This window comes from Meles meles, chromosome 10, assembly GCF_922984935.1.
Source record: "Meles meles chromosome 10, mMelMel3.1 paternal haplotype, whole genome shotgun sequence".
Taxonomy (NCBI): Eukaryota; Metazoa; Chordata; class Mammalia; order Carnivora; family Mustelidae; genus Meles; species Meles meles.
Window position 1 is genome coordinate 59402528 of NC_060075.1, and position 25398 is coordinate 59427925.

The 25398-nt window shown below is 36.0% G+C and overlaps 1 protein-coding gene across 4 annotated transcripts in view; it reads left to right on the forward strand.

Moving 5' to 3' along the window:
• Positions 1–25398, forward strand: part of CRPPA (CDP-L-ribitol pyrophosphorylase A) — a 318329-nt gene that overhangs the window by 169481 nt on the left and 123450 nt on the right. For all 4 annotated transcript variants that reach the window (XM_046021494.1, XM_046021496.1, XM_046021495.1 and 1 more), the window contains one exon: positions 15080–15211. In XM_046021494.1, coding sequence (XP_045877450.1) covers positions 15080–15211 — 132 coding nt within the window. The remainder of the gene's footprint in view (positions 1–15079; positions 15212–25398) is intronic.

Sequence of the window (25398 nt, forward strand, 5' to 3'; positions counted from 1 at the left end):
GCCAGGCTCCCAGCCCCTCACGGGAGACAGACCCCACTCGTTCTCAGGCGCGCTGGCGTTCAGGTGCACTCGCGGCTCAGGGACCGAGACCTGATTTCTCCGCCGCACTCTCTCTGGCTCCGCGCCAGGGGAGGCTGTCCTGGGTCCGGGGACTTAGGTCCCTGACCCTAACCGCCCAGGTTCCCACTATTCCCCCCCCCCCCCCCCCCCCCCCCCCCCCCCCCCCCCCCCCCCGGCACCGCGATCCTTTGCTGTTTGTTTTTTGAGTGCTTTCAACCAGACTCCAAGTTAATGCTGGTCCCCAGACGCAGAGCACTCTCGTGTTGGGGTGTTACTTTCCAATCGGTCACCTCTGGTGGCTCCCTCCCCCTTTTGTTTATCTTAAGATATCAGTCCGATGCTCCCAGTCTGCTTTACCTGCCACTGGCGTCTTCTGCTCCAGTAGAGATCCAGACGTGTATAATTCTGATCTCAGGCTGATTTCATGGGTGGTCGGAGTTCTTTGGTAGGTAATCAGCTCACTTTAGGGTACAGGTTGAAATGGTGCCTCCTCCTACTTTCCCGCCATCTTGCTCCCCCCCATGTCTCTGAGTTTTAATTCAGAATCTTTATCTGAAAACAGAGTGGTTGTCCTTAAAGCCATTTAAGTGATTTCTCTTTCTAAAAATATTTTCTGTATTAGAACATGTTGTCAAGGCCTTTTGCTGTTGTATAACCCATAATGCATGTGCCTTATGTACAAGTATAGGAGAGCAATTCTGGTTATAGCAGTCATTTTTTTTTAAAGATTTTATTCATTTGACAGAGATCACAAGTAGGCAGAGAGGTAGGCAGAGAGAGAGAAAGGAAGGGGAGCAGGCTCCCCGCTGAGCAGAGAGCCCGATGCGGGGCTCCATCCCAGGACCCTGAGATCATGACTTGAGCCGAAGGCAGAAGCTTTAACCCACTGAGCCACCCAGGCACCCCCTATAGCAGTCATAGTAAATATGAATCAGGTGGTATAGAATTCCTACCTTGAGCCATTTTTGAGAATTTTTTGAATTTTTTTTTTCAGTGTACCAGTATTCATTGTTTATGCACCACATTCAGTGTTCCATGCAATACATGCCTTCTACAATACCCACAACCAGGCTCACCCCACCTCCGACCCTCCCCTTATTTCAAGATTTCTGGCTTATTGATTGATTGCTTGATTCTTCTTCTTGCATCTGTCCCTTTCTTATTTATCTTCTTTTTGTAGTCCACTTTTTATTAAGTTACGTCTAAATCTTTCCTTTTTGCATTCATTCTCCCCTGCCTTTTTTTTTAAAACATCTCTTTAAAAAACACTTGCAAGATTGCAAGATTAGTCTTCCCTTCATTCCAAAGAATCTATCCATTTATGTCTATACCAGACCCTGCCTTCTGAGAACGATTCCTTAATCATTAAAACTCCAGTGTATCATCTTTCCTATTCATGTTAAACTTATTTTAGGTGCAACATACTTAATGCTTTAGAGTGAGCTATCCTATTCTCTTGATTACCTAACTGATGATGTAATATAGATAAATACAACATTTGTTGAACATCTGTGTGACAAGCATTTTGATGAGATATATGCTATTTATTACTATAATTTTAAAAAAACTGCATCTTTAAAAGAGTGTTCCAGATTATCTTACTCTATTGGTAAGGAAATACTTTTATTTTTTCAAAAATGAAGGGTTTTCAGTAACATAAGTTTAATCCAATGGCCAGTGTTAGCTTGGGAAGTGATCCTCAGCCTGGGAGTTGACAGCATATCTTGGTCATTGTTCTTTCTATTCACCACCTCAACGTTGAGAGTTTTAACTACATCCCTTTGAAAAGAGGACAGAAATGGGGCACCTGGGTGGCTCAGTCAGTTAAGCATCTGATTCTTGATTTTGTGTCAGATCATGATCCCAGGTTTGTGAGATGGGCCCCTGCATAAGTTCTTACGGTTCTCTCTCTCTCTCCCTCCTTCTACCCTTCCCCCTCCCTATCTTAAAAAGAAAATTAAAAGGAGCAGAAAAGCCTACGCTTTTTTTAATCAGAAGAGACCGCAAGGATATGAGCAGAGTCTGAAATTGGGAAGACTGAGCCGGTCCACATCTTTTAAGAGTAGGGAGAATAGCATTTCTCCATGGCCAGAGTAGCACATGGAATAGTCAGCATTAGAAAGCCGGTGGATCTGAAACAGACTGGACCACACACACTGGGTAGGAAAAGGTCAATGTGAACCTTGCAAGTTCGAATTCTAGGAAGCAGCCCTGCTCAGTAGAAACTGATGTGAGAACATTTGCATTTACATTCTGGATACAGCACAGAGAATAGATGAAAGTGACCAGAGAGTTTCCTTGAAGCATTTGGTTTAGTTAGGAGGCTATCATAGTAGTCCAAGAAATAATGATGGTATCTGGGATTAGGGTTGTTTTAGAGTGACTGGGCAGAAGTTGTTGGAATCGAGATAATATTTAAGAAGTAGAAACACAAAGAATTTGTTCTTGATTTAATGAGAGAGAGGAGGTATAATCTCAAATTTTATATCTTGTGAAACTGAGGGAATGGCTGTAAGATACGGGACATTAGAGAAGGATCTTTCTGGTTTGTTTCTAAAGGTTGAGTTAGGCAAATGATTATTGCACATTTGTTCACCTGGATAATGAAAAATATTCCACTCATATTAAAAAGCTTTCTGTTCATCTGTGTGTGTGTGTGTGTACGTACAGAATCTCTTATCATAAAGCCGACTTGGAGGGAGCCTGGGTGGCTCAGTGGGTTAAAGCCTCTGCCTTTGGCTCAGGTCATGATCCCAGGGTCCTGGGATCGAGCCCCACATCAGGCTCTCTGCTCCACAGGGAGCCTGCTTCCTCCTCTCTCTCTGCCTGCCTCTCTGCCTAGTTGTGATTTCTCTCTGTCAAATAAATAAAATATTAAAAAAAAAAATAAAGCCGACTTGGAAAGACAAGCTACATTCTTCCACGGCTTCCTTAATACTTGAGTTTTAATAGAATTTCAGTTAAAGGCATAATTTAAAAAAAACCTTCATATTACAATGCTTTTGCCAAGTCTTACATAGTATTTGTATAATGGCTCATGTTGTTTTATGAAATCTTTCCTGTACCACCATTTCATACTATGCAAAGAAAAACACAATTGAGAGAGCCGAATCCTAACCACTACACCACCAGGGAGTGTCGAAAAACACAATTGAAAACAAAAACAAAAATCAAGACCTTGTTCATGGATTGAAGCATTAGTAGGCAGGAAAATGGTAAGAATATTATCAGGCCTAAATGCTATTCCTTTAGGATAAAAATTTATAACCTCCTAAAAATAGATTACTTAAGCACTTTCCTGGAAAGGCTGGCTCATTCTTTTATAAAGTATAGAAAGGTGTTGGAATCAGTGCACGAAGCATTTTCATCCAAACATGCTTTGGCTTGAACCCTGTTTGCAGTTAAGTTTGTATGTGATACTTTTGAAAAGTATAGTATGATTAAATTTTCAGGCAGCAGAGGTTTTATTGTATGGGATTTTGAAGCTTATACTTTACTTAAAAGCTGGGATACTTGATTCACTAGTGCCTGCTAAGGTGGAATGCAGCTAGTATTGCCAAGATAATCCTTGCGCTGGCATTGGAAGACTCTTACGTGGAAATGACTGGACTGGTTAGTCACCTGCATGTTTCTTTCAAGTACTTTGAGGATTGTACCATTCTTGGATTTTTTGAGAGAGAATTACAGATTTCAATTTTTTAATTTACTCTTTTTATGGTAATGACTGAGTTCTGGTTTTTTGCCCAACCAGTGAGAACTGTGATCTTGTGTGTTTTGCTCTTCCCATTTCTAAGAAATGGAACTCCCACTACATTTATAATCCTCAGACCCTCTTCTGCCGCTGAAAATGTCGCCTGCTAATTCTTATTATTAGTATAATTATGTTAATGTTGGTAATAACAAACACTTAACTGACTGCTTGAAATAATGAATCACGATTCTTTCCTTTTAATATAAATGATCCCATTTAATCCTTACAGCAATCCTGAGAGTTGAGTATCATACATGCCATTATCCCTGTGCTTATTTTACTTTACCAAATGATGTTTTGTTTTTAGGGGTGTCAATACTTGCCCCCCTTGAGTAATAGAGACTTAAGTTATTGAAGAAGAAAAGGATCTGAAAAACCACTCAGTAGGATGCTCTTACTTTATATGAGATAATTGATGTCATTTTCTGTGCCTGCATTGAGATAATTTTTTGTATTAGGGGTTGGCAAAGTTTTCTTATGCAAAGCCAGATACTAAAAATGGTAGGCTTTTTGAGCCAATATGGTCTTTGCTACCACTACTGAACTCTGCTGTTCTAGTGCAAAAGTAGTCATAGATGAGATGGAAAGGATGGCGTGTGTTCCAGGAAAAGTTGGTTTACAAAAAAAGGCAGGAGCCTGGATTGGACCCATGGACTGTAGTTTCCTAGACTTTGGTTGAGCTTCTCAATTCTAAATGACCTGTTTGCCACTGTTAATTAGTATCTTTACCTAAAATACATGTTAGGTGTTTCTTTAGTAGGCATATACTCTCGGGGTCATCAAGCCTTCTGCTTTAAAGTATCACTCATGTGCCAGTTCATATGTTTTTATCTGCAGTCTTCATCATTCTTCTCAGTTTTGAGAGGAAGTGTTCAAGTGCATGATGTTAAAAAAAAAAAAAAAATGGAATGTATCATCCTCCCGCCAAGAGCTAGATCCCTCCCAGCAGTCTCTTTTTTGTTTCAGTCTGACCTCATCATTGCTACTATGACAGATTTTGCTAATTGCTAATGAAGAGGTACTCTCTCTATCAAAACCTTCTGGAGGCTTCTCATCCCCTTACTGGACAAAGCTCAGTAAGAGCATAAAGACTTGGTCTGGACTGGTTCTTCTTGCTTTTATCACCCTGCCTCTCATTGCCTCATCACACAGTTGGCCCTCTGTTGAGAAACTTTTGTAACCCGTGTGCCATATTGTTTGACAGATGTATGTTGATTCTGGTGTGTTTTTTGACCCAAGACACCATTTTTCTAGTGTTTCTCTTGCCTTAGAATTTTAGTGATCGTATTTCTTCTTGGAATCCTTCCTAATACTCCTGTGCTCAGAGTCTTTTCCCTTTTCCCAACGAGCATGTGTAGACATTCAGAAATGTTTATTGATTTGAACTCGCCTTGGCATTTCTAGTCATGATGTCTCCTATTCCATCCTGTTGCAGTGTTGCCTCCCATAAATAGATGCTTTGTGGTGACTTGCAGGAATGAGGGTGGCTAGGTATGCATCTCAAGGAATAGCTGTGTTCTCTTAAGGAGAATAATACTACATCTGTCTGAGTTTTTAGGGCATTACTTACCATGTGTAAATTTAAACTATGAGTTTTATGGTCTTGATTTATGTTATCCTTCTTTTTAATGTCGTTCAATTTTTTTCATGTTATCTTTTTAGAAAAATTGTGTTTCCATTCAGCAAGTATAATTGTTTAATTTACATACACGTTTTTAGATTTTGTGAATCATATCTTTATTCTTCATGTTTGGAAGCACATCTTATTGTGTCTAAGACTGATTATGTCTTAAGTTATTTTCTAGATTTATGCTAGAAAGTAGCATTAACCTTTGAAGTGTTGCTCATTCCTAAGAGGAAATCTATTTTTTCTCTTAAAAATTGAATTTGGGGAGTAATTCTCCAGCATTTTTGGAGGAGACTTACCTTTTATATTTATTTAATTTTAAGTGGCTTACTAATATATTAAGCAAATTCTAAAATATGTGCTTATGATCATTAATTTTACCTTTTGGTTCATATGGATAACATTTCCCTATAAGTTTAAAAAGAAATACTAAGTTATTTGATGAAGACAAAAGTTTGAAAGCAAAGATTATGGATTATAGTTGGCAATTCCTTTTCCTAGTCTATTTCTGCATTTTATATGAATTGTGTAATACACTGATTGACCTCCTAGATAACTATAATGTTAACAGTTGAACTAGGGTTTTTTCTTAGACTCTATCTTCTTCAGTTAAATGAATCCAGAAGCCTTTTAAGTAAGTAAGAAGTTTGTGCACTTATCATAAATATAAAATTGAAGAAAAAGTTACCGTCAAACCTGTAATAAATGTTGAGATTGCAGTATATCAACAGAATGCAGTATTTCACTCATTCTTTGGTGTTTCTCAGTTTATTCTTATTCCATGTTGAAAGCATGTGCCAAGCAGATGTTTCTAGCTCCCCCTGGCCATTTAGTTGAGCCCAGCACACATATACGCTGTGAGGGTGTACCTCCTTGTACCATTCTGTGTTTATAGGCTTGCGCAGGTCTAAATTTAGAAAAAATACACCATGTCTTTCATCTTAGGCATTATATTTTTCATTTCTAGAAGTTTGTGTCCTTTTTACCCTTTATATTTTCTATTTCTCTAGTTAACCTTTGAATAAATGATAAACAGTTATGGTACCCATTTTAATATCCTTGTCTGCTAATTGGCACACTGATACAAGTTCTGAGTCAATTTCAAGTGATGTATTTATCTCCTTTTTATGAGTACTTTCCTGGTGCTTTTATGCCTGAAAGTGTGTGTGTGTGTGTGTGTGTTTAAAGTGTGCTGTGTGGATTTTTAATTTTCATCTAACTTGGAAAATTTTCCAGCTACATTGTTTTTTGTTCTTCACATTTAACTGGGAACTCCAATTATCTGTATGTTAGATTGTTTGAAGTTGATTCATTTCTCACTAATGTTCTGTTTCTTTTTCTTTTTTTTTGTTTCATTTTAAATAGTTGCTATAATTATACTTTTAAATTCACTGATCTTCAACAATGTCTAATCTGCTGTTAAGCCCCTCCAGTGTATTTTTTTTAAAATATCAGATGATGATATTTTCATCTTTAGAAGTTAGGTGTAGGACTCTTTTACATCTTCTTTTTTCCTACTTAACACATACATGCTTTCCTGGAGCTTTGTGAACAATGGAACATAGTTGTAAAATTGTTTTAATGTCCTTTTTCATTCTAATAAATGTATCATTCCTGAGTTGGTTTTGATAGGTTTTTCTCCCTATGGGTCATATTTTTCTGCTTTTTTGGATATTTTATATATTTTGATTAGCTATTAGAATTTGTGAACTTTACCTTGTTGGGTACTGGTTATTTTTTTATTACTGTGAATATTTTTGAGCTTTTTTCCTGGGACATAGTTAGTTGGAAAGTATTTGATCCTTTTAGGCATTGTTCCTGAGATTTTTAGATCACACTAATTAGTGTATTTACGTAGGTCTTACATTCTTCACAACTGAAGCAAAACACTTCTTAGTATTTTTCCCAATGCCCTGTAAATTATGAAACCTTCTATCCTGGCTCATAGCTCCCATCATTATTCCTGACCTGGGGTGTGCATCAGGCACTGTTCCATCTAGTCTCCTCCATTGAATTTTTCCCCCACCTCAGATTGTTTTTATTCTCAAATGCATGCACTGATCAGTACTCTGCTGAATATGGGAGAGAATTAGCCTGATAATCACCAGCCTTCTCACTCTTCATACCTCTTTCCTCTCTGGAATTTTGCCTTGTAAACCCTAAACACCTCTGCTTCAAAACCCACATATCCACCTCTCCTTTCAATATGCTGTGGCCCGGAAACCGTTTTAAGGAAGTAAATTGCTGCAGACATAGGGCTCATCTCATCTGTTCTCATCCTTCAGAGTTGTCCCTTGTTGCCAGGTGTGTCATGTCTTAAAAATCTTGGTTTGGTTTAGTTTGTGTACTTAGCTTATTTGTTTGACGGGGAAAGGTAAGTTTGATCCCTTTTACTCCTACTTAGGCAGAAATAGAAGCTGGAACCATCTCAGTTTAAGAGTTTTATGTTCATACATTGATACTGATCCACATTTTCAGAAATATATGTAAATAAGAAAAAGCTCAGTCAGTTTTAGGTCCAGACTCTTTATTAATTTTGTATATTAGAGAGAATTTTTCTAGTATTTTCCATTGTAGGATTTTTAACTAGTAACTTAACATTTAGTCAGGGAAAAAAATCCTTTTTATTACACAGACACGTAAGTTAATGACCAAAGCAATTAATGGGATATATGATGAGCATGATATTTTACAAGCTTCTTTTGTTCCGGCAAGTACAGCCCATTAGCACTTTCTGCAATGATGAAATAATGTTTGATTGCTGTATTCATGTCTATGGTATCTTCTAGCTACCTGTTGCTATGAGCACTTGAAGTATACCTACTGCATTTTCAGTTTTATTTGAATTTAATAATTTTGAGTTTAAATATAAATAGTCACATATAGCTAGTGACTACTTTAGTAGACATTGCAGTTTTAGACTATGTTTTATTTGATCAGCCTTTATAATGGGTCAGTTCTCTCTCTCTATATATGTATATATATATATATGTTTGTTTTTTTAAAGATTTATTTATTTATCCTTTGTGGGGAAGGGAGTGTGCAGAGGGAAGAGAAAGAGTCTTAAGCAGACTTCTGCATTGAGCCCAGAGCCCAATATGGGGCTTGATCGCATGACCCTGAGGTCATGACCTGAGCTGAAGCCCTCATTCTGAAGCTTAACCAGCTGAGCCACCCAGGTGCCCCAGGTCAGTTCTCTTACTTGATGTAGCTTCATGGAAAAAAAAAATGTTCTCAGAAATAAAAGGTTAGTTAGCTCTATATTTTAACAAAAAATAGTCCATAGGAAAGCACCATTGATCTTCTAATTTGTTATTGGAAGCACTGTAATCAGAATTTTTGAGAATTGCATTTTCCTCTGAGGCTGATGTTTTTAAGTTCCCTTAAATTAGCACAGTTTTTCTGTATCTTTTATATAATTAATGTAAGCTTAACATTATCAAATAATTCAAAAGCAATTTTGATAAGACCATAATTTTCTGTTGCTTTTCTTTATTACAGTATGAATTTCCTATACTGAAGTTGTTAAAAAAATTAATAGCTAAAATTATTAAAGTATTTTGTTTTTTAAAAGATTTTATTTATTTGACAGAGTGATATCACAGGTAGGCAGAGAGGCAGGCAGAGAGAGAGAGAGGAGGAAGCAGGCTCCCTGCTGAGCAGAGAGCCCGAAGTGGGGCTCGATCCCAGGACCCTGGGATCATAACCTAAGCCGAAGGCAGAGGATTTAACCCACTGAGCCACCCAGGCACCCCTATTAAAGTATTTTTGCCATAGTTAATAAAAGACATAGGATGAATCTGTGGAGGCTATGCTAATATGTTTTATGTATATCATATACCTGCATTTGATCCCCTTGATCACGTTTTTGAATACTTTTTGTTTTTACCATATAGTATTCAAAACACCTTATCTCCTGAAAATGTTTTTTACTGTTTTTGCCTGTTGAAGCATATTAAAAATGTCAAGAATCACTTGAAAAAGTAGGTATATAAAAGTAGAACAAATTTTTATAAATTTAAATGGACTTTGTAGTGGTTAGCATTAAGATACCTTTATTTGTGAACTCCAAAGATACTCATTATTTATATTTTAAATATACTATGTAATGCTTATTTAAATCACCTGCCTGCAGACAACCTTGATAATAATTACAGATTGTTGGTTAATGTATAATAAACTTGATCATGTAAAATAAAATTTTGACAAGTCATTAAAATATATAAATATATAAATATGCTAAACTTAGTGAAGAACCACATACCTCGTTTTTTACTTTAGTGATTTAATATGTTTTAAATAATACTAGTTTAGCAAGTCAGTGCTTCATATTAATCATTGTGCTTGCTGTTACCTTTTGATTCTAAAATTTGTTACAGATGGTACAGATGTTAATTGAAAAGATATATAATGCTTCAGGTAATTGTCCCATAATACAACAGTGGCAGATTTCTGTTCCTAAAGGAGAAATACCTTGTGAAATCAGAAAAAAAAAGAAATCATTTCTAAACATGTTCTCAAGCTATGTTAGGTTTTCCTACTGCCTGTTTAAAAATGTGAAGTTCTCGTTTTGTTATTTTTTGATCTTTTACATAAGGATCTGAAACAAAATGGGTATACAAGTATGACATTTGTCTTGATACTATAAAATGTAATTACTTTTTAATTCTTTGAATCAATAAAAATGTATAAATCTTTTCTATGGCTAATATTTTAATGTGATATACTCTTTATTTACTACTTTGGTTAAATGCCCTCATTTCTCAACCTAATAGTTTTGCTGGTATTTTAAGATTTATAGATGAATTGTTAAACATGTGCTCTGAATTTTCATGATAGCTTACAACTTTTAATGAGCTTCTATTCATCAGAATTATTCACTGGATTGCTTGATGGTGTTGATTTAAATTTGTTCCAAAATAGGGTGCCTGGGTGGCTCAGTTGGTTAAACATCTGCCCTTTGGCTGAGGTCATGATCTCAGCATCCTGGGATCTAGTCCCGAGCCCCTGGTCAGGCTCCCTGCTCAGTGGGGGCAGGGTGTCTGCTTCTCCCTCTCTCTTTACCCCTCACCCCATTCATGCTTGTTCACATTTTCTCTTATTAATAAATAGAATCTTAAAAAAAAAAAACTTGTTGCAAAATGAAATGATTCAACATTAAAAGTTCCTTTTTCTTTTTAAAAGCACAGTTAAAAATGAAAGTACAGTTCATTAATTTTCATTAGTAGAATCTATGTACTTCATAAATAATTGAGGTGAGATGGAAGTTTCTCTAAGGTATTTTTTATTATTAATTATTTTTATTAACATTTAATGTGTTATTTGTCTCAGGGATACAGGTCTGTGAATCATCAGGCTTACACACTTCACAGCACTCACCATAGCACATACCCTCCCCAATGTCTCCACCATCTCCATACCCCCGTCCCCCCAGCAACCCTCTGTTTGTTTTGTGAGATTAAGAGTCTCTTATGGTTTGTCTCCCTCCTGATCCCATCTTGTTTCATTTTTTCCTTCCCTACCCCCAAACCCCCCACATTGCCTCTCATCTTCCTCATATCAGGGAGATCATATGATAATTGTCTTTCTTTGATTGACTTATTTCACTCAGCATAATACCCTCTAGGTCCATCCACGTTGTTGCAAATGGAAAGATTTCATTTCTTTTGATGGCTGCATAGTATTCCATGCATACTCTTACTTTGATGAGTTTGATATTGACCAATTTCATCTTTTGTTATCTCCCTGTATTTCTTTTGGAAAATGGTGTTGTGAGATGCTGGGCCTGAGTCACACAATGGACTTTTCTGTATAGATAGGTAAATAATTTTGCAGTATCTGTTGTGTGGATTCAGAGAGTCTCTGGTCTATCTACCAATTCTTTCTAATTATTTGATACAAACCATAACTTTGATTTTGACCATCCTTCCTTCCACTTTGGTGGGCATTAAGCAGTGCATATTTCTATATATACTAGAGTTTCAAAAACTGACTTCTTATTCAAATAAACCAAGACTCGGATTCCTCTCCTACCACAGTTCCTGATTCCCTTCTCCGGCCTGTTAACATGGGTTCTGGAATGAGGCAGAAGTGTTAAATGTGGGGTTGTGGAACATTCCTGAGGTTTTAAAGAATATTGTACTTGATATTAATTATTGTCTTTTAATTAATGTACCTGTCCTCAGAGACAAAAATTACATATTAAAGTATGAAAAATTAATTGCAATTCATCTGGGGCCAAGGATATATTAAATGGTTACTAGACAAATATAAAGCATGTGTAGAACTGAATATAGAAGACATGAGGCACAGAGGAGCATTTTCCAAACTCTGAGTGCCAGAAAACTTGCCCACCCACAAAGCCATGAAGCTACCCATATGTTAAATGTTGAAGCGGTTTACTAGTTTATAGGAGTCAATTTACTATGTTAGAAAAAAATAAAATGAGAAATTCTTTTGGGGGGAGGGATAGGAAGATATTCTTACCTTTTTTAATGTATGCATGGAAAAAAAAACTGCTAGAAATGACATACTAAGGGGGAAATATTGTAATGATAATTTCAAGTAGTGAATGAGTGAACAGTTCAAAAAGAGATCAAAGAATACCCACTTGAAGCAGCTATAAGCAAATCTTCAGTACTCAACCAAATAAGATGTTTTGCTACATTTCAATGGATACAAGACTGTCCATGCTGTAAGTTTGTTTTATTAAGGCAAAAACATTTACATTTCTCTTGAGCTATCATGATCATTTTGTAATCCTCTCCTGTAGTTATATAAACCTGCCCTGTCTTTAAAATTAAAATTGATTGCTTTATTGTACCAACTGAATTTTTTTCTTGGAACTCATAAGTAACTGGTGTATTTTAGAAGTTCAAAATTAGTAGTGCAATGTAAAGTATATGGTTAAGTTTCATGGTATTGGTATTAGGAAATATACCTTCTGAAGTGTTTGTTCTGTGTTAGCTCAGTGTAAGATCATTATTTTCTGCCCTTTTTAAGAAACAAAACACAGATTCAGCACATTTTATCTCTTGAGCCTTCTCATTCTAATATAATTTATTCTTGTCGAGAGTTTTAGTTCTACCACTTTTAAGCTCCCAAAGTTATTATTAACTTTAGGCTCTCTTTAGGATACTTTTTAAGGAAAATTGAAAAATGAGCACCGGCTCCCAGATTTGACTTTGCAGAGAGGTTCCCCCGGCAGGTGCACTTCCTCCTAAGCCAAGTTCAGTGGTGCTTTGCAGGGCAGAGCTCCATTCCTGGCTGTATCCATCATTCCTTCTTCAGTTCATATGTTACTAGCATTTCTGTTCTTTAATTTCTGTGCATTTTAAATCAATAAGGGAGCTGTAATTACAAAGTAGAGTGGTTTCATCTTTTCTGCTCCTTGTGCTATTTTTTCCATAAACCCATTCTGCAACCCCCTTTATTTTACTGTGAGATTTAGCAGAGCTGAACATTTTTTAGGAAGACTTGTATTAAACAAGAAATATCTGTTTGCCTCATTAAGTATCTAGACTATCAGTAAGGTTGCCTGGATTGTGTGCATTGCAAAACTGTAGGACATTCCATTCACATTAAGTACATTGGGCATGGTGGCTCCTGGCATTTTATGGTATCTAAATATTACAGAAAATTGCACAGGTGAAAGAGTTAAATAGTACTGTGAGGCCCGGAGCACCAAACAGCGGTGTTCTTCCTTAGTCCAGATGCTTTGGGGTATTTAATGACTTGGCACTATGGGCCCAGGAGAGAGTCTTAGTCTCAGCCACTCCCCTAGTTTTACATTCATAACAGGACTGCAGTTTCATAAATTGCCTGGGGTTTGAAGAATTAGCCTGCCTTTTTTTTCCCCTCCCAAACTCACAACCAGGAATTTTAGCTTCAGGAAGTTATTTTAAACTCACAAGACTAGGAGAAGCCTGTGGCACTAGTTTGTGAAATGTCATAAAGGACTACAGGACAGGAGAAAAGGCAAAGATGGACATGTCTCTTCAGCTTCTGCTCTTGAGCTCATAATTTCACGTCAGTATAGGGCCTGTCTTTTTACCCCCTCTACTTTTCCTCCACTTTCTCAAGAGGGAGGTAAGGAGATCACAGAAGGTGGTATGTGAGCCATCCTTCTAGAAGGCTCAGGCTACAAATGGGAACTAGTATCTTTTTAACAGCTAATAGGTGTTTAGCTTCTAGGTCTCAGCTAGGGGAAAACTGGTCATAAGTTAAATTACCCTGAAGCAAAGTCTAACATTTATAGTTCATTCATAATTATTCCAGTCTGGCTGTGGTTCACCAGTTTCAGATTATATTTGCTTTAAGTATTATTGCATGGTGAAAAATCTGAAATTTCATCTTTGTAAGTTTTCAGGGAATTACTTTTAGGGGAGGGTGTGCTGAAGGTCACAGGGCACATTGTCTTCCACTCTTCAGTAGATAGTAATGCCTGAGACCCTTTTTTGGGGTTCTTTTTAGCCTCCATTTTTTTTTTTTTTTTTTGCTTTTTTGTCTTTCTATTGGTTTCTTAATGGATAGAGCATTTTCTTTCTTGTCACTTTAGATTTTAGGAGGAGGCTACTATATGTGTATGTCTTTGGTTAACTATAATGAAAAGGTCTGAGAAACAGTGAATGAATATCTACTGAGTTAATATACATACATGTCCTCACATGATTTTCTTTTAAAATGGATTTTAAGTGCCTTTCCCTGGAAAAGCAAAATACAGTGTGGTAGGTGAAAACTCATTCCGTTGTGTTACACAAAGAACATAGTAAGATTTTGTTTTGCATTTTCTAGAGGAAGGGAAAGGATTAGTATACTAGTTTTAAAATGCTTCTAGATAATAAATACAGGGAATTGAACAAATTATAATTCTTGAGAGTTTCTTAAATTTGTTATTGTGAAAGAATACAAAAGTTTGAGTGTTCTGTGTGTACATTTGCATCTTGTTTTGATACTATTGTGATTATGTATATTATGTCCCACAAAAGATGGACAATACCATAAAACTTCAGTAATTTGAAGGAAGAAAGCTCACCCTGAGCTCCTTAAAATTTAAATGGAAAGTAATGTTTAAAAAATAGTCATTGGAATAATTTCAAGAAAAATACTATTTAATACCGCTAAAAGTTCCATATAAAATTCTGGATTTACTCTGAGAAATAGATGATTTATTAGAAATTCAGTTATTTGAATGGCTAAATCTTTGAGTGTGAACTCAAAGTTTAGTATTGAACTAAAAATCTTTGAGTATAGTAAGTACTCCCTTGAATTTTATTGATATTGGTAATTAACATATTTCTATGTAGCTTAGTTTCAAATAATAAATTGAACAAATGGTTGAAATCATATATTCATTATACATTTGGCTCTGACACAAGTGGAAATAGGATATTAGCATTTTGTATTTTTTAGCATTGTGTTCTCAATGACTGCTTACTGCTTTTGTATTTGTAAAGGAGGATTCATCTTTAGTAAGGATTTATGGTTGAAATGCTTATCTAGAAATTAACACAAACTGAAAAAATAGTAACACAGACTGATAAAAATAATACAATTGTGTTTTGAACTTCTTTAGTGTTAGATTTCTCAAAGGAGAGTGGAAAGAATGGTATTCTAATGTTACCTTTTGTATTATTTTGCAGGTTTATTTTCTTGATTATAAATCAGTACCTTTTGATCAGAAAGTGGAAAACCTAATGCAGATTAGGGAATATGCAAAGGAAGTGAGAAAAAGAAATATTTTATTATGTGGTCTTCTTATATATTATCCACAGGTAAGTAAAATTTTATCTTTTGTAGACTACAGCTTGAATATAGGGAGCCCAATTTATTAAAAGCAAAAATACATTAATGATAAGAAAAATTTTGGCTTGAAAATTGTGTGTGTTTCTCTCATAGGTAGAACCTCTTTTGAGGTGAAAAACAAAAATCAAAACAAGTGTTCTGATGAAGGAAAAAAAAAAGATGAAATTCGTGAATATTTTCTACTAGGTAGCCCACACAGGGTTGCCAGATTTATCAAATAAAAAAGTACAGAATGCTTAGCTAAATTTGAATTTCAGATAAATAATAAATCATTTTTTAATTATGTCCTAAATTTGGAATTTGAAATTAGAAATTCCAGGTGAACCAGACTTTTGTATTTAACTGAGTTCAGAACTCAGCCATTTGTATAATTTGAAATGGCTTGTTTCTTTTATGTTATGCTAAAGATGTTGGTGATCAGATTTTTAATTACTTGAAAGCAGTGTTTGACATTCATATAACAAAAGCGGGTGCTATTTAACAAGAGAAAAATTCTTATTGTCACTCTATTAATAGCAGAAAGTTAAGCTGAAGGCAAAACGAATTAGCATTATAGATTCTTAGTGCAAAGAAATGTTATTTAAATCAAACTATTTGGAGACTCTGTTAGGGAAGATGGATTTGCCCCTTGTGCTTAGATACCTTTTATTGAAATTGCAGAATGCTTTGTAGTGTTTTGGAGGTACCCCACAAGGATCAAAATAGTCGATGGGGTTTTTATTGGTCTGGAATAAAAGTGATTTGGTACTAACCAAGGAATGACAGGTATTTAAAATTGTATTGTTGATGAGTAACAGTTATTATTTGTGAAAAAGTTAAGGTACCCTTTTAGCCTAAAGGCAACAACATTTCTTTTGAAACAAATGGATTTTAATTAAATATAAGGACCATCTTTTAGCCAATTCCTTGGTTTTCTTTGAGGTGGTTTTCTCTGCTTCCATAATATGTAAGTATGACCTCTGGTTAGTCATCAGGAATGAGGCAAAACTGAATTTACTTAGGATCATGAAGAATAATATATTAGTTTTGTAGGGTCTGTTGAAGTCAGGGCAGCCATGGCCTGAAGAGATATACATACTTGTCCAAGAACAATGCATAACTGGAAGAGTAAGAATAAGAACTTTGGTCTGTACCTTTGTTCAGGAATATTCTGTCTTCAATAGATTGTCTTTGGTTGTATTCCGGATTACTGTGGCTGGAAAAATCCATTCTTTCTCTTGTGCCATGCAAAGGAGTCATGGATCCACACTACAAATGTTACACTAGACAAGATACAAAAATAGTTCATTGAGAAAAATCTTAGAAGCTAAGAAATGGAAAAGCATGTACAGTCCCTGGGACTTGCTTTTTCCTATGATTTAGGCTAAACTCAAAGGATCTGTATGCACTGTAGTTGATATTCAAGTGGAAGAGTATGGTCCAAATGAAATACAGCATGCCAAGTGAGATCTGAATTTCAGATAAACAATAATTTTTAGTACAAGTTATCTGAAATATTACAGGAAACATACTTGCACTAAAATTCTTTGTTATCCTGCCTGAAATTCAATACACCTGGGCATCTTTTTTTTTTATTTCCTAAGCCCAGTAACTGCTCTGGAGTTCATAATCACAGTAAATTGTTCATTTCTCCATACCTGGCATTCTGTCCACAAGAGTTACCAGGAGCTGTGTATCTCTATGACTGTGCACCTGTGAAGGCTCCCTGGTTGGGAAAGTGGCCTTGTTGAAAAGGACAAGCCTTTGCAGCTGACCATTTTTATTTTGAGCCAATTTGGATCCGTTAAAAAACTGTCTACTTAGCCATCAAGAGTATGAAGATGATGACCCTGCGAAACCTCCAAAATATGTCTTTCATCATTTTAAGAAACAAAAGTAGCTTACTTGGGTGTTGCTTTTCTTTCCTTAAAAGAATGAAGATGTCAGAAATCTGTTACGAATGTTTAAAATACAGGTTTACTTTTGTCCTTAAGGACACAGGTGCCAGTTGATGCTTCCTAGGCTAATACATGTCCAGCGCATGATTCCACATTAAAGAGCACTTACCAAATGGTTCTGTGATGTTCATCAGACAGGGCATTAGAAAGAGGCTATGGTTAAAAAATTGGGGAGGCATCAGTGAGTAGAGTTAAACGATGTCTTCCATGAAGGCTTTCTCACAGATTCTTAGTATGCTGATGAGCATTTCATATCTCCAAATTGGGAGTTGGGGGATATCATTTTCCATTTTCTACTGTAACCTTTAAACGTAGGCAACTCTGAGGCTAATACTCTTTAAATGAAACTTGGGGATACAGTCCTCATTAATAGGCTCTACATAAAGAAACCACTACCTCTGGACAGTCTTTTACCTTTTTTTTTTTTTTCCACTTTTACCTTTTACTTCAGTACTAATTTTTCCACTTAGCCAAATCGGTATCTTTATTTTTGAGTGCCTACTTGACCAACATTGTATCAACACTAAGGATATGAAGATTCATAATGTAAAACTTCTTCACTCTTAAGCAGGTTTTCCATGGTGTTTTCCATGGTGCCGTCAGATACATTTGTTATGGCGTTCAGACATTGGACTTCATTCCCTAAAATAATCCATTGCTGTGATAGCCATTAGGGTGTTTTCATAGATAGTTTGTGTTTCTTTTTAGTCTCTGATTAGTGAAATGTAGATTAGTGAAATCTAGAAAGATTTTTAACCATTTTTTTATAAGACAGAGCATCAAGAGCTTCTTTGGTTAGGTTTTCAGTTGATTGGTGACTCCTTGGTTGAGGGAATGCATTGGCTTCAGTGCCTGGGCTAGACATACCGTCTTGCTAGTTTAAAGATGAGCCACGCTGTTATGTGTGTACTATCTCTGGTGATGTGGATGGTCTGGGTGGCTTGGTTGCTCCTTCATAGTATATGAATGTATGTATATAATATATATACATATGTATATATAATATATATAATATATGTACATATGTATATATAATATATATTATATATGTGTGTATATATAATATATACATACATTCCTTATGTATGATATATACATATCCTTATATATGATATATACATATCATATACATATATACTTATACAATGATGTATATGATATCTATAGTTAAATAGAATTATGGGAGCTCTTCTTTTTTTTTTTTTTTTTTAAAGATTTATTTATTTGACAGATAGAGATTACAAGTAGGCAGAGAGGCAGGCAGAGAGAGAGAGAGGAGGAAGCAGGCTCCCAGCCAAGCAGAGAGCCCGATGCGGGGCTCGATCCCAGGACTCTGGGATCATGACCCGAGCTGAAGGCAGAGGCTTTAACCCGCTGAGCCACCCAGGCGCCCCTCTTCTTGTTTTAATACATGGTGCTGTTAAGTCATATTTGTGTTTCCATAGAGTTTTACGTATATGTAGGACTTTCTTTGTTTGAATTCATACTTATTATTTCATTTCAGTCTTTTATCTTTTGGGGTTTATAATATAGCCTCTGATTAATTAGCTGTACTTTCTTCATAATGATATATTTTCAATTTGTATACACCTTTAGGGAAGAAATTGATTTGGAAAAGGATAAGGATTGATTCCTTCTTGAATATCTGTAAATGTTCTGCAGTGTTACCCATGATCAGTTATTGGTAATTCTTTGGTAATTCAATTACCAAAAAATGCATCTAATTGTATAATGTTTCAACTCCATTTCTCCATATACTCTTTATTGATATAAGAAATTTCAACAGGTCCTTTGCTTAACTTGTGTTAAGTGTGTGTGCATCTTTTCTGGTCAGAGACATCATTTGTGAAAATACTGAATATGCTCCTTCCTTAGCTCTATTAATGAAGTAAAGCACAAATTGTTTCCAAAATTGACTTTAAAATATTGTGCTAGCCTCAGCTTCAAAAAGTTAATAATTTAAAATAGGTTCTTAATGGGTAGTTTAAACTTAGACTTATGGATCAAGTGGCTGGCTTGACCATTTATGTATAGTATAAAGTTTCCTGACTTTATTATCTAGTGCTCAGTTTCTCAAGTTGTAAATAAATAAGGAAAGACTTGAAATTTATGCTCTAGATTAGAAATGTGGCATAAAGTTTGCCCTTACAATATGTTGGATGAATTTTAATCAAGTTCTATTTCCCTTTCTAAAATAACTCTACAAACATAACTATGAATAATTAAAACTGATTTTATAGCTTAATCCTCATTAAGGATCTTAGTCCCTTTTTAAGTATTATTTTAAGTTTATGTGTAAAATATTATTCTTCATCCTATTATTCTAAGTTTGTCTAAGTCACCATTGAAATCTGTGATACAAAATGATGTATTTTGGGAACCTGTTCTAATTACTTGAAAATCTATATCTGATGATAAAGCAGTGAAGTTATAGACATTTAATATTTCTGGCATGGACTGTTCAAACCTGTTGTTCAGAGCTTTCAGTTTTAATTTGGCCGAAGTTATATATTTTTATCCTTTGTTTTTTAAGGCAAACATTTATAAGTATATATATATATATACACACACACACACATTTTTAAAAAATATTTCTTATAATGAACGGTGATATTATATAAAGTGTTTTCCTGAGTTCTGTGCGCCATTCTAGCAAATTATCAAATATAAGGAGGGGTGTTATGGGAAGCCCTGATCTATATATAGGCTGTTGGTTAGGAGTACACATGGTCCTGACTTGGATTGTCATGTGAACTGGAAGACACTTATGTGGGACTGAACCCTTAACCTGTATGGTCTGTGCTAAGAGGTAGCTAGTGTCAGAACTGTTTAGTCTGGAAAAATAAAACTCCACACATTTGGTGCCCGAAGTGTTGAGAGTAGAAAACAGTTACCCATTTGGTCAGTATAAAACTTGATATATCTATAATCTACTCACTACCACTAGAGATCTTGGAAATTGTGGACATTATTTCAACTTAAGTCTTTAGTGAAAATGTTGTGAATCTGAGCCCCCAGCAAACTAACAATGGGTGTGTAGTATGAAAAATAAACTTTGTTGTTACTGTACTACAACTTAAGCTATAGTGACAATTTCACAGAAGGAGCTTCAGGGTTAGAAGGATATTATTCCATTGATAAGTGTCTTTTTTTTTTTTTTGTATAGATAATACACCATTGAATAATCGACCCAATTTTGCATTCAGCTTTATTGTTCTAGCTTGTTCACCAAGATATTATGAAACATATTAATAGATATTTTCCTAAGGTCCAGGATTGAAGATTTATATACTTTCCTCTTGCTTGAGTAATCTACTGTTATTCTCAGAGGAAGAAGTAAGTTTGTTTGAATGAACTTACATTAGGCCCAACTGATGATTGATTTTCAGAGGCCAGTGTCTTTTAAATACTGGTTCTTAGAAAAGTCCTTAGCTGGCAGTATTGTAGTCCCCTGAGGAATTCAATAAATATAGATTCCTAGTCTATACCTTAGAGAATCTATTTCAATAGATCAAGCTTATACTGGGGGCTCTATGTATTTCATAAGCTCAACGTCTGTTGAAAGTCTAATGTAAACCAGGTTTGGATTACTGAAGTCAGTGGTTCTTAAGTATATTGACATATTGGAATCAACTATTGACCCTCTTTGATCTATAAAGGACTGTCACATCACTCTGGGATACCAGATGGCAGTTATGGAATGTTGAGATGAAGTTGAGTAAGGGAATGAAAATGACCATTTGAGAAAGTTTCTAAGCTAATTGTGAGATCATCTCTTCTTGCTCATTAAGGACAAACATTCTAAGCAATCACAAGCTATCTGGCTAATGGGGCAATTCTGCTGATGAAGGCTCTTAGTTGTAAACAAAATGTATCTGCAATTGTCTAAAAGATTTATTTTAGGGTATTTTGTAACTTACAGAATTTCTGAAGGGTCATGGAACCAGATTAGAAAATACCTAGCCAAGAACGGCACAGATGGCAGAAACGCTCAACCCTTCAGGGACTGTGCTATTAAAAGTGCCTCCCATTACTGACTCTGGGTACATAGGATGCTGGGGAACCACAGACAGAAACTCTACCATAGCTGATCCAAAAAACACAAAGTCTCTGCCTTAGACCTAGTTTCCCATTTCTGGCACCAAGCCAACCTCACTGCCTCTTTTTAGGTCTCCTACATGTACGTAGTAGATAGAATCTGTGGAATGTTGATAAAACAGAATCTGAGGAAATGTAGTTTCTTTTCCTCTGTAGTGTCTATAGCATGGAAATGAAAGTTGGAATTCAGTTGGAGAAGGTGTTTGTTGAGCCACTTTGCAGAATGTTATCCCCAGCAATCTAGGTTATAAAATCTTGTCCTAGGTTGAAATCAGAGCACCATTAACACATTGTATTTACTATCAAGGGCTTGTCATTTGCCTGCATCCAGGATTTCTGTATTGTGTCTTACTGTCACAATTACACATTTTTAAATAAAATTTTACACATGAAATTTTATGATAATTTATGAACTCTTTAAGATATATAAAGTCATTTAGGAGTTTTTCATTTAATCTGTGCATTATACATGCTCAAGGATTTAGAGATAGAATCACACAGATACATGTTTAAAGAGTTTTCCAAAACTGGAGCACCTGGGTGGCTCAGTGGGTTAAAGCCTCTGCTTTCGGCTCAGGTCATGATCTCAGGGTCCGGGAATTGAGACCCTCATTGGGCTCTCTGCTCAGTGGGGAGCCTGCTTCCTCCTCTCCCTCTCTGTCTGCCTCTCTGCCTGCTTGTGATTTCTGTCCATCAAATAAATAAAAAACAAATCGTTAAAAAAGAGTTTTCCAAAACTATTTTAACTGATTATTTCTTGGTTTAAATTTTAGCATCACCCCATGAAATCAAAACAACTAGCCACGTGACCTTGAACAAGTGATAGAAGTTGTGTAGTCTTCTGATTATTCATTTATAAAATGCATAAGTCAAATTCTTAAAGCCTCCACTGGATAAGAAGGTGAAGACCTAGGAGATGGGCATTCTCTGTCACAGGCACCATCACTGTTTCTCACTCTGACAGGGAAGTTCTGAAACTGAGCCTGAATTTTCTTTCCTTATATGACCACAAACTTTACCCATACTCTTATTTTGTTGAGAAATTATTTATTATAGTTCATATGTTTCACTATGGTTCAGAGAGGGAACTTTTTCTTTTTTGGTTTTTATTTTGAGACTTAAGAGTAAATTCAATGAGGAGAATGTCTTAGTCTATTCTGTTGCTATAACAATGCCACTAATTTGGTGGCTTATAAACAACAGAAGTTTATTTCTTATGTTTCTGGAGGCTAGGATTCTGAGATCACAGTGCCCACATAGTTAAGTTCTGGTGAAGACCCTCTTTGCTATTGCAGACCACCATTTTCTCATTGTATCCTCATGTATCAGGAAGAGGGTGAGCCTCTCTGGCATCTCTCTTTATCACTGCATTAATCTTATTCATGAGGATTCCACTTTCATGACCTAGTCCCCAATCAAAGGCTTCAATTTTTAATACTATCACATTGGGGGTTAGGATTTCAACATAAGTTCTCAGGGGACACACACATCCAATCTATAACAGGGAAGGAATTACCATCCATAATAGCATGGCAGGGAGTGTGTTCCATTTTAGCCTATCCATTTTCCTGTCTCCTTTCTTCTCTGAGCTGTGATTACCCTGGGTTCGATGCAGTGGGAAATAGGACTTTGGAAGCAACATTTGGCTTATTGAGTATTTTTTGCAAGATGAGGCCATTAGAAAAGACTGATGTAATTGACAGAAATAGAAAATCCAGGTCCTGGAGAGGTCAGGAGGTAAAGTAGATGAGCTCAATGACCTTCTCATTGCTCTTGAACACTACTTTTTCTTCAACTATAGCTATGGCGCTGGAAGGCATACAAACAAGAAAGAAAGTTACCAAAGCAGGTTTGTGATTCTGTTTTTTAAAAAATAATTACTTGTAAAAGAGTAGAGAATTCTTTCTTTTTTTTTTTTTTTTTATATTTTATTGATTTGACAGACAGAAATCACAAGCAGGCTGCAGAGAGGCAGGCAGAGAGAGAGGAGGAAGCAGGCTCCCTGCGGAGCAGAGAGCCCGATGCGGGGCTCGATCCCAGGACCCTGAGATCATGACCCGAGCCGAAGGCAGAGGCTTTAACCCACTGAGCCACCCAGGCGCCCCAAGAGTAGAGAATTCTTCTAAAAGCTTCCAAAATAAGCTATGGAATGGTGAGATGAAATGGTTTGGCAACAGATTAAATGAGATAAAGCTGTGTAAATTGATTTTTCTGTCAGAAAGTATAAACCAGATCTCTCTACTTGATGAGTTAAATATTATTGTCCTTCTCTATTGTCTGGATTTTAAATGTTTTGCACGTACTGTAAAGGATGTCCAGAACACATTCTTGTTGATGTATCTCTTTGTAGTTAACCCCAGCTAAATTCGTAATGAAACATTAAGAACTGCATGAACAGGTCCAACTGCTGTAGGATACTTTTGTGCCAAAAGATCTGAATTTGTAGGATACAGGGACAGCTCTCTTTCCCTTTTAAATATACCACATTTGCTGTGGGTCCTCTGGGTGAGTCATCCTTTAGGTGTGCCTGACTATTTAGAGAATTGGCTATGCTATCAAATAGCAGAACACCATTTTTTTTTCTTTTTAATGATAATCTCGGGGGAGGTTAGACTTAAAACTCTACTTTCTGCAATGAGCAATTACTTGTAGTTTAAATAGGAATTATTTACTAAACACAGTACTTATTGTGGCACTGAATCACGTGGCACGCACACCAAACATGGAATACTAAATCTGTTTACAGACACTCATAATACCCTGTTCAGAACAATCAGGCTTTTTTGATGTGGGTATGTTTTTGAGACTAAATGTTTTTCACTTTCAATATTGTTTTGGCTTCTAATGTTTAGACTTAGTCGTTCTTTGGGAAAATTTGAAAGTCATAAAATAAAAATGTCTCTTTAAAATTGTGTGAGTTTGAAAAACAAAACTTTTTAGGTTGGGTAGCTTACTTACAAGATTCATTCGAGTGGCAATAAGCTATTAGACAAATGTAGATGAAATAGAGCGTTAGATATGAACTTCTAGTACAGACCTCCCCTTAATTTTCTTGAAAAAGTGAAGCAACATTACAAATGAAAGTTGCCATGGAAAATTAATGCACTTACTCCTTTCAACAGTGTATTAGTTAGCTATTACTGCATAACAGATTACCCCCCCCCAAACTTAGTGGCTTAAAATAACATTTATTATCTCATAGTCCCTTTGGTTTCACTTTCTCTGGTCCTTTCTCAAGACTGTAGTCACCCCAAGGATCCCCTGGGAATAATCTTCCCCATTCACTTACCTGCCTGTTGGAAGGACTTGGTTCCTCTGAGCTGTTGCTCTGAGGACTCAGTTTTTCACAAGCTTGTGGTTGGGGGCCTGTTGATAGAGTATCTCCCAGTGTTGCACATACAAGAGAGAGGACTGAGACAGAAGTCACAGTTTCCTGTAACATATTCACCAAGTGATATCCCATCACCTCTACTGCGTTTTATCCATGGGAAACAAATGACTAGGTTGCAACCACACTCAAGGAAGGTGATGACACAAGGGCATAAATACCTGGAGGTGGTTATCATTAGGAGTCAAATCGCACACTGTCCCTCAGTGATACCAGAGTGTTAATATTAAGGTTAAGAATTTCTTGATCCCCCATGTAAATTAAGGGGTTGATAACTTAAATTGGGCTAGAAATGTTTAAATGAAAAACATACGTGTGTGTGTGTGTGTGTGTGTGTATATATACACACACATATATAATGTGTGTGTGTGTGTTTGTATATATACACACACATATATAATATCTAATATATGTACATATACTAATCATACACACTTTGGATATGTGAATAGAGTAATAACAGCTGGAGATGCTATAGCAAAGAGATGGAGAGCCCCCAAAAATGCAAACATATTTTAATGTTTATAATTTTTCGAAGAGCTTGATTTAGGTCAGATCCATATCAAATATGTTAGGAAACATATGTTTATAGATAAGCTATCTTAGTTCAGGTTAGTGAACCTTGTATTACCAAATAATAGCTAAAAAATGGTGGTGTTGTCTTTGGAAAGTTGAGACGTGTTACATTAAGAACTTATCACCCAGAAGTGTTGTGTCCTAGAAACTTGGAAAT